Source organism: Gavialis gangeticus, unplaced genomic scaffold (genome assembly GCF_001723915.1).
Source record: "Gavialis gangeticus isolate Ggan-Ray unplaced genomic scaffold, GavGan_comp1, whole genome shotgun sequence".
Lineage (NCBI taxonomy): Eukaryota > Metazoa > Chordata > Crocodylia > Gavialidae > Gavialis > Gavialis gangeticus.
This window is the reverse complement of record NW_017729004.1, coordinates 54,405,999-54,416,623: the sequence shown is the minus strand read 5'-3', so window position 1 is coordinate 54,416,623 and position 10,625 is coordinate 54,405,999. Positions and strand designations below refer to the sequence as shown.

Below are 10,625 nucleotides of genomic sequence, written 5' to 3'. Positions count from 1 at the left end.
ACCCCTGGAGCCCTTCTGTAGTAGGTTTACCAGAGGATAGTTGGGGATAGGAAGGTAGCATTGGGAAGGGGCAGGCTGTAGAAATTCTGGGCAGCCCAGAGAGGATGTTTATTATTTAGACAGGCCTCCACACTTGTCTGAATTATGACAAGATATACTCTGGCCCCAGGATTAAGTCATAGGTGATTTAAAACCACTTTAACCAATTCCTTCCTGTGAATTTTGTACCTTCCGTATAAGAGGTGGAGCCTAAAATCTTATTCTTTTAATGTAATCAAATACACTTATAAGCCCGTACACTTATATTGTCCCTCAGAGTTTGAAGTGTGAATGTATTTTGAACAGCTTGTTGAATTTGCTACTTTATTTGTTTTTTTAAGCCATATCATCTAGGTAAACAAAAGCAGTACATTTAAGTAAGAAAATGGTTCTCAAAGCTTTGGTAATGCAAAAACATATTCTTTATTTAGCATATAGTATCTGTGCATAATGATTGAAGTTTTCCTTCCCACAGATAATTAGCAATGGATTTGTGCAGCTTCTGATTCCAATGGCAGCCACAGGGCTGGTGCACAAGTGTAACTCCACCGTTTTACAAGATGAATTGTTTCTGGTATGGATTCTCAGCAGAGATTGTACTCAAGCCTGTATCTTCTAGGCTCTTTTGTCTGAAAGAAGAGAGTAGCAGTGCAGAATCAGGCTAAGAGAATTTTGTTTTAGTGAAAAATTTGGCAGACATGGGAGTGAATGTCAAAATAATAAGAAAGCAAAACTCCAGCATTTTAAAGAGATTAAAAACAAATGAAAAAGGCTTGAAACACTTTCTGAAGACCAAAGGGGCTAGTAATGAAGTAATTTCCAGCATTATCACTTATTATCCATTATCCACAAGCCATCATATGCTGTTCTGAGTCTCTTGAGAAATGTTGGGAGCTATGGCAGAGTATTTTGAAGACTTGGAAATTATAAATATTTTGGAACGTTCCCCAGAATCCTTTTCTCGTTCCAATAACAATGTCAATATGAAATACAACATTGTCTTTTTCTGCAATATTGGTTTAACCTCAAAAGACCTTTATAACATGTTGACCAGAGCACCATGGGCATTTTCTAACCAAGTGGACTGGAACCAGAAAATGACTGACCTGCTACATGAGATCTGCTTGCCTTCAGGTATTAAAAGCCCAAATGACTTGGTAAGGGAGATAATCTCCAAAAATAATTTAATCTTTGTAAGGAGTAGCAAGCGAGAGCTAACATTGAGTTTCTGCAATCAACTTTCAAGCTGGATAATGAGAAATTACCTACCCTTTTATATGGCCAGGCAGTTGACATTTTCGCCTTACGCAACGGATATATGAGAAGAAGCTTTTTAAATGTGAAAGAGAAGCTCATCTCTCTTGGATGGATTGAAAAAGATATAAATAGATTTATCCTTCGATTTCCACAAATATTATGTCTCTCATCAAATAACCTCAGTAGAAAAACAGATTGTCTCTTAGAAGCAAAGATTCATGTTAAACAAATAATTGAAAGCTGTTTTGTTTTGGATTGAGCTACTGGCACTTTAGAAAGCCGAATCAAGGAATTGGAAAAAATTATTTAGAACTTTGAAACTGATGGAATAGCCATTTTTACTTTAAATAAAAAGAGATATGAAAATAAATTGAAAAAGTTATGTGGTACATAGGGATTAATCAAAAGAAGTTTTGTGAATAATTTGTCCAGATTTTGTAATAAAAAATATAGGCCTGCTTAATTTTGTTCTTTTTGGTATGTGATTCCAAGATCATTGGTCATTATCCTAAATAACCAGTTGTAAATAAATTCTCATATATCAGTAGCGGAGTGCTAGGAGGGGCCAGAAGAACTTTTTGGTGGCTTTCTTTCATTGTGTCTTAAATAAATGAGCAAGATCCAGGAGCCTGCATTCTTAAGAAATATATGGCAATATTTGCTGACCAAAGAAAATCGGGACAGGTGTCATCTTTATCACAGAAGCATGTTTCTACAAGCGCATAAAATAGAAGTTTGGATTAAATCCATTGTAAAAACCACCAGCCCACTTAATCAGCAGGGCAGTCAATAGAGAAGTGTCCCAGGAGGTACTGTGGGGGCCTTTAATTTTAATAACAGATTTGGGGGTTTTTATCAGAGAATTTGTGGTTTTTTTATCATAGAAAACCAGGATCCTTGATGATGGTACTTTTCCCCAACCCTATTACACGATCTAAGGATTTATAGATATTTTAATATATATAGTCTTATCCTTTTGATCACACATCTAATCGTCACACTTTAGTGAGGTAAAAGTAAGCTAGGAACAGTGTGACCTGAAAAAATTCAAAGAACCTGGATCCCAAGTTGGAAATCTAAGTGACATCTTGGGAGATAACTTCTGTCTGCAGATTCTGGAACTTAAATTTGGCTTTACATTCCCAGGATTCTCAGGGTTTTGCAATCCCTGCAAAATAATCTTAATGTACATTTGAATTCATGTTAACATGAAACATATCTTTCTTTATTACTTCTACTTACGTTAACGTAAGTCATCTAGTTATTGTTCTGCCTTGTTAGGAATACTAACCTAGGTCCAATCCAGAGTCATATGAAATAAATGAGTAAATTTCAGGGTATTAGAAATACAGGGTAAGGTTACTGCTTTGTTGTATCAAGTTTCTATGTCTTATTTTGCTTTTGGTTTAAAAGCAGTTAAGACTAAAAGGTAAGGCCTATTTTGTGTCAGGATATCAGTACTCAACACAAATGAAATTTTGTCCTTAAGCTACTGTTCTTTTAAAGGACATGTGGTAAGCCATACATAAGAAAATATGTCCTTTTTCCCTGGAATAAATGGAAAGGCCTGTCTTCGAAAATCCAAAGCCATCTATTTTTGCTGTACAGTGTGTTACTGAAGGGGGAGGTTTCCCACAAAAGCCAACAGGAACTGTAATTTTATTTCTCTTATTTTTAGTGACAGGTTTTTAAAAAGGAATCTTAGATCTGTTTCAGCATCTCTTTATGTAGTGCATCTTTTTTTACTCTGAACTTGTAACAGTTAAGATTAGTTAGTATACACCATGCTTTTAAAATTGTCTAAAATAATTTTAATAGCTCTAATAACAACTTAATAACAGATTAACGCTGCAAAACAGGTACTCCAAAATGTCAAACTGCATACGTATTCTTTGGCTCTGATAGAAATTAAAGTAAATGCTGCTTTTGCACAGAGTTTCTTTGACCGCTAACTGAAGAACTATAACATTTATAGAGAGCAAAAATTAGAATGAAACATGCCAGAGCAGAACAGCAGTTATTTCTTCTTTGCCAATCAGAGTGAATTAAAATAATAAATCATTAGGACAATGAAGTGGAGGGCTTAGTTACAAGAAGGTATAATTTAATTAGTGATTTACAAAAATGACAGGTTCATATTTAGCTCACCTGTGGCCCAGACTGTCCATTAAAAGATGTATTTCCATGTCTTTTTTTTTTGTGATATAGAGTATAGTTCTTAGGGTTTTTTTATTAACGTATTTTAAAATATAAACTTTATGAAGGTAATAGTAGCCAAATGGAAAAATAATTGCCAGTTAATTCTTAAAAGAAGTAACTCTTGCCTGTTATTAACTTTAGCACAGGCCCACAGAATGGAAGCCTTTGGGGAATAATTAATGTTATAATATATTGCTACTAATTATCAGTATAAGTGCACAGTGTATTGCAATGCAGTCATGAATGAGTAGTTCACAGTGGCCTTTTGTGGTGAGAAAAGATCCTCAATTAGTACCATATATACTTAAGTTAACCCTGAATTTAATATGACCTCCCAATAATTAAATTCTACATATGGAAAATTTATGAATTTGGAGCCCCTGCCAGGCTAAGCCCACCCTACCTGGAGCCCCGTTTTAGACTGAGCCTGCCTCCCCTGGAACCCTCTACCAGGCTAAACCTGCCCCTCCTGGAGTCCCCTGCCAAGTTCAGCTTGCTCCCCTTGATTCCCCTGGCAGGCTGAGCTTGCCCCCATCAAGCCCATTGCCAAGCTGAACCTGCACCCCTGGAGCCCCCTGCCAGGCTGAGCCTGCCCCTCTGGTTCCCCATGCTAGGCTGAGCCTACCCCTTGAACCACCTGCCATGCTGAGTCTGCCTCCCCTGAAACCCTCTGTCAGGCTGAACATGCCCCTCTGGAGTCCCCTCTCAGACTGAGCCTCTCCCCCAGAGCACCTTGTCATGCTGAACCTGTACAGCATACAGCACAGGTTGTGTACATAATGCCTCCTTGACCTGCCAGAAGGCTCTCTTGGCCTCTGCTGTCCAGACAATCTGATTCAGAGCCAAGTCTTGGGTTAGCTTGGACAGTAGGGCTGTTATGTCTGAAAACCAGGGCACTAGGCAGCAATAGTGAGCTAGCCCCAGGAAGGACTGCTTTTTTTGTGGTTTACAGCAGGTTATGATCCTGTATGCCTTGCACCTCATCTGTCAATGGTTGTGTTTTCCCCCCTCTACTCAATATTGTGTGTCCTCTTGTCCCAACATGCAATTCTTTGGGTTGCCAGTCAAGCCCACAACTTGCAGTTCTTCTAATACTGCTGTCAGATGTTGTAGGTATTCTTCCCAGGTCCCCAGGTACACCACCATGTCATCATTATATGCAGCAGCATATCCCCAGTGAGGCACCAACATCTTATCCATCAGGCGCTAGAATGTCACTGCTGCCCTGTGCTGGCGAATGGCATTTGAGCAAACTCCTTAAGCCCCCCACAGGGTAGCAAATGTGGTCTTCTCCTGGGAGCTCATTTTCAGGAGTATTTGCCAATATCCCTGAGCCATGTCTATGGTGGAACTAAACTGTGCTCCCCCTATCCACTCCAGCAGGTCCTCCACCCAGGGCATGGAGTAAGCATTGTAGCACACCATGCTGTTGACCTTCTGAAAAGCAACGCAGAACTGCATGGTCCTATCCATTTTAGAGACTTGGCCATAAACTTGGAGGCGTCATCATGGAGCAACATGAGTACCCAACCACCCTCACTGAATTGCCTCTTATGTGTTTGTTGGTTGTGTATAGTAGCTTGCCTAACTTGGGCTGTTTGTAGGTTCTCACCCTAATGCTCTTACAATCCATAGCCTATCTCTCATTTCTAGCATTTGCACCACTGGGCTTTGTGTTGACCCTTCCTGTTGTTGTTCTCAAACTTCCCATATCAAAGCTGAAAACCCTTGTGTGCAGGAGCAGGCGAGCCAACAGGCCCCAAGGCGCGTGGTGCTGGAGCACTCGCGGTAACAGATTGCCCGTGGCCCCGGAGGGCGGGGCACTCCCTTACCAGTTCCAGGTGGGACCGGCGTGGGCGGCATAAAGCAGACGCCGGAACCCAGGAGCAGGGGGCGGAACCGGAAGAGCCGGGTCGGGAGACGGCTGTTGGCGAGAGTCCGGAGCGGCGGACGCACGTCGGCGCTTGCTGCGCTCGCACGTTTTGGGGCAGGGGTAAGGCCCCGAGGGACGGTGCAATTTGGGGCGGCAGCCCCAGAAGCTAAAGGTGGCAGCAATAGGGCTGGGAGCGTCTGGCACCGTCAGAGAGGGCCGAGCGGCGGGATACCCTGGTGGAGAGGGGCAGGCAGACTGAATAGCCCTGCTCTAATGCTTAGGCACCAGGCGGTCCCGGAAGGAAAGGGGCCCCAGACGGGCAGAAGGCTCCCTGGACCCTGTTAAAAGTGAATGCAGGAGCCCGAAATCTGCAGCCCCGGGCGGGAGCGATATTTGTGTTTAACTTTTGCTAATTTTGTTGAGGTGAACACCCCTCAAAGGGGAAAGGTGGATCATTAAAGGAGCCCCGCCAGCTGCAGACACAAATGGAGGCCCGGGCGAGGGTGTAGGGGTGGAGGAGCCCTCAACAGTGACAGACCCTGCGCAATGTGACATCTCATTTTTGGACCAGCACGCGTCGGACTATACACGGAACCGGAGAATCATCAAAGTCATGGCAGGCGGGTTGGACGCGTGCGGCGCCGGAGTGAGTACTCTATATTGTCAGGGAACCCAGCCGAACTTTCTTATAGCCGAGGGGACAGATTGACGCATCCACACCTTGGAGGTGGTGGTGGTGGGGAGTGACCACAGAATAGTTCAAATGGTGAGAGACCAGTGGCATGGGGGGGGGGGGCGCTTCTCAGTAGGGAAACAGTAATAGTCCTAGTAGCTTGTTCCACCTCTGCACATCTCACCCAGCAACCTTCTTGAGCATAGTTTTGAGGGTCTAGTTGAACTGCTGAACCAGACTGTCCATTTCAAGGTGGTACATTGATGTTTAAAGGTGCCATATCTTCAACGTATGGCAGACTTCTTTGAACACCTGGGCCATAAAATTGATGCCCTGACATGTTAATTTCTTTTTTGGCACCCCCATGTAGGTAAAGGTCTTAAGCAATTCCTCTGCCACCTTTTCTGCGTTCACTGTTCTCATGGCCACCACCTCTGGATATCAGGTGGTGTAGGCCAGCAGGACCAAAATATTTTGGAACCCTGTATTACACTGGGGGGCAAAGGTCTCACAATATCCACTGCCACTCACTCAAAAGGCTCTTCCATGAGCAGCATGGTGACCAATGGGGCCTTTGGTGGACATTCTGGTTGTGCCAGTTGGCACTCTGGGCAAGGTAAGCAAAACTGTCATACCTCCTGCTGGAGCCAAAAAAACCTATCTAAGAGGTGGTCTCTGGTTTTATTCTCCTTCAGGTGGGCCCCTTAGGAGCTCATGGGCAACAGTAAGACCCTCCGGTATCTTTTTAGCACCAGGAGCTGGGTGACCTCATTCCCCAGCCCCTGCTCCCATTTAGTACAATACCCCCCCCCCCCTTTTACCTTGAATCAGGGCACCAACCATACAAGATTGGGCTGTACTACCTCTTCCTCCACCTGGGCGATGCCGCCTTCATATACCTGCCTGAAACAGTCCTCCTGGGACTGCTCCACCACAAACTGTCCTGTTTCTAGCTCCTACTGCCAGTCCATGTCTGTCTCCCCTACACAGGTCAATCTTCCAGAGCTTGTGCTCAGCTGGGATTTGACTAAGAGCCCCCCTTCTTCAGGCCTATGCCAGGATGTTTTCCACTGCACAAGCATGCCTAACGATTCCCGCAGGTGGGGTTAATCCTGACCTAACAGCACTGGGTGTAAGTGAAATGCCAAGCTAGGCATGCCAGCACTTGGTGGGTATGCCCTTCAACCATCAGCTTTACCCAAGCTCTCTTGTATGTCTGGGGCTTGCTGTGGAGTCAGACCAGCTCTAGATGGTCTACTTTTCAGTAATCCACTTCCCATATCAACTCCTGCTGCACCACTGTCCACGTGGAGCCAGTGTCTACCAAGGCAGTTACCCGCTGGCCTTTGAGCCAGGCCTTGACAGTAATGAAGGAGCCTTCTGTTGAGTGTCCTGTATTCCCCGGGCATGGTCCATCACCAAACCAACACTCCATCTCTTCAGGAGTGGGCTCCCTTGTAACTCCTTGGGGACAACTATGGGCATACTGTCCGGACCACCTGCACTGGAAGCAGAGACTGCCTGACCCAGCCTGGAGTGGTTGTGGCAGAGTCTTGCTCCAAGGGGAGGATCTGCCTTCTTGGATCCCAGGTTCATTGCCTCTCGCTCTAGGGCACATTCATGCCCTACTGCCAGAAAATCCTCTGTCAGCTTCAGGGCCTCCTGCACTAATTTAGATTGATGCTGCTACACCCACAACTTGACACCCCCTTCCAAATCCTAAATAAACTGTTCTAAGACTATAATCTCTGTTACTTCCCCTAAGTCTCTGTCTTGTGGCTGCAACCACCGACACACCTTATCGTAGAGTAAGTAAACTAACTGCTGAAGGCTGAATGCTCCACAGGCTTTCTTGCCCTGAAACCTTTGGTGGTGAAGTTCCTCAGCCAACTCCAACCAGTGGAGGATGGCTTCCTTCACCTTATCATAATTGATAGCATCAGCCAGTGACATCCCCCGTAGGCCCTCTGAGCCTCCTCTGTAAGCAGCATTCCCAGCTGGGGCTCCCAAGTGATTCAAAGTCCGCTAGGAAAAGTTCAGGAGCCACACGCATGATCAGAGGTCAGGAAAACAGACCTTATGATGACAGGCTGAGAGCCATGGGGCTCTTTAGCCTGGAAAAGCGCAGGCTCAGGGGTGACCTGATGGCCACCTATAAGTTTATCAGGGGTGACTACCAGTTTCTGGGGGAACGTTTGTTCACCAGAGCGCCCCAAGGGATGATGAGGTCGAACAGTTATAAACTACTGCAAGACCGTTTCAGGCCGGACATAAGGAAGGATTTCTTTACTGTTAGAGCCCCCAAGGTCTGAAACAGCCTGCCATCAGAGGTGGTTCAAGCACCTACATTGAGCACCTTCAAGAGTAGATTGGATGCCTATCTTGCTGGCATCCTATGACCCCAGCTGACTTCCTGCCCTTTGGGTGGGGGGCTGGACTCAATGATCTTCTGAGGTCCCTTCAAGCCCTAATGTCTATGAAATCTATGAAATCCTTGGTGATCTGGGGCATCCCTGCAGGTCCCAGACTGGCCACTGAAGCCCTTACACTTCACTCCAAGGCCTGCACCAAGGCTCTCCTCCATGACCCCCTTCAACTGCTTGGTGGCCTACACCTGCAGCTGTACCAGGACAGCCACATGGGTGCCTTGCTGCTTGGTCTACCCCATCACTACCACTTGCTGCTGCACCAGGATCTCCAGCACCTATTCAATGGCAGTGGCTAGGACCTGGATCCAGCTACCTCTTCTCCACTCAGATCTGAGTCTCAGCATCACTTGTGAGCCACACAGGTAGCTGTGACCCTGGAGGGGCATTGGTGGGAGTTTTGGGCCAGGTGTACGGCTGAACCCTGTCCCCTTTTACTCTCACTGCAGAGGGTCAGCTGAGGATCCACAGATGATGACCCTTGCCTCCATGGGTAGCCAGCCTGAGTCTTGCCCCTGGATTGCAGGCTTCTCTCCAAGCCCTGGGATCCCTGCCCAGAGTCTATAATTATTAACACAAATCACTAATAATAAACCAAATACATTACAATTTTCCTTATGCTGTCCGTTTGTGGTCTCTGCTGTCTGCTCCCTGTGTTGTGGTCCCAGTGACTCCAGCAACCCTGATCTGGATGTGGGTTGGCAGCAGAGCTTCTGCCAGGCAAGGGAAAGCCCACCCAAGGATAATGCCATCTGTGTATTCCTGGATGTGGCCACCTGCTCCTCACCCCAGAGGACCCTCTCTGCAGCCTTTCCTGGCTGCACTTAACTCCCTCCTCTTGTGGGGGTGGGTCCTTCTGCCCTGCCTCGGCAGTCAGGTTTCCAGTTGTCCACAGCTGGGGACACTTCCCCAACCATGGCTGCTCATTGCAGCTGTGCCTGGCATGCAGGCTTCCAGCTGGTCTGTGCGGCCATGGCATGGCTGCTTCTGTCTCTTCAGGTCTGGGGTGGGGAAGGTCTTCTGGGCTGGAGGCAGCTCATATGTGCTCCTCCTTGTGCTAATGGGGAGGAGCCCCATTACATCTACCCTTTCTCCTTCATCTTCCAGATCCACACCTGTCCCAGCCGCCTGCGGATGGTTCGGGATTGATTGAGAGTGTGGTCGGGGGGTAGAAAAGTAAGAAAGGTTTTATTGACTTAACAAAAACAAGACTATGCGTAGTATACTAAGACAGATAATGACAGAATAATAATTTGTGTCGGCAACTTATCGGCAGTCCCCTCTGATACCTGATGTTTGACAAGTTTTTCTTTCTACAAAGCTCAGCAAAGTCAAGCGTCCCCGATCAGCGCTGTCCGAGAGGAACCGGGAAGGACCCTGGTATTCAGTCCTTGGGCTCCGAGATCCACGGGCCCACTGATCCATGTCAACAGCTAATTAGTAGTTCCATTCACAGAGCTGTATCTTCCTTCTAAATGATTTCTGGATGTGCCAGCCAATTTATAACTTCTGAGCTATGCTGATAACTTACAGCCATTCAGATTCTTTTTACTTCAACCGTCCTTAGACTGACCAATAGCAGTACAAGCCTTGCATTCTTCTGATAAAGTTAATTTTAACTATGCCACAGGACCTACCATCACTTTTATAAGGCTTTGCTAAATTTACTAGGCCTTATACTTCATACAAAGCCTTACTACATCTTAGACTTTAATTAAGCTCTTAGCAACAACAGATAGCTTAATATCTGAACAAATGACAGAAAAACACTTGGTCTAATCTTCATAGAGCCTTCAGCAAGCACCTTTATCACACAGACATAATTTTCAGCTGTCACACACACCCACACCATCTCTTCTCCTTATTCTACTGGGACTGTGCCTTACTTTTAGAAATTTTTTTCCCCTTTCACGAGCCTTGTGAGGTATAGGAGAATGTGGACCATACTCATCCCTAGTGTGACCTCATGGTTACTGTACCAATGCTAATCTTGGCTGTAATTAACCTCACAATGAATATAAAAACCATCTGAAAATAGTAGTGTACATGTGACAGGAGTGCCTCTTCTGGAGTCCGTCTATCAGTGACCCCACCCTCCTGTTACGGGCCAACCGCCTGCCTTCTCTCCTGCTGTGCCTTGATCTTAATTAATTAATGG

General features: G+C 45.7%; 1 protein-coding gene across 1 annotated transcript; it reads left to right on the top strand.

Annotated features, from left to right (window-relative positions):
* Positions 1-495: 495 nt before the first annotated feature.
* On the top strand, positions 496-1,606 carry MTERF1 (mitochondrial transcription termination factor 1). Its single transcript, XM_019507971.1, is given in 4 exon segments — positions 496-878; positions 880-949; positions 952-1,248; positions 1,251-1,606. Coding segments are annotated over 4 exon segments (1,002 nt in total). The 5' UTR covers positions 496-599.
* The last annotated feature ends 9,019 nt before the right edge of the window (positions 1,607-10,625 follow it).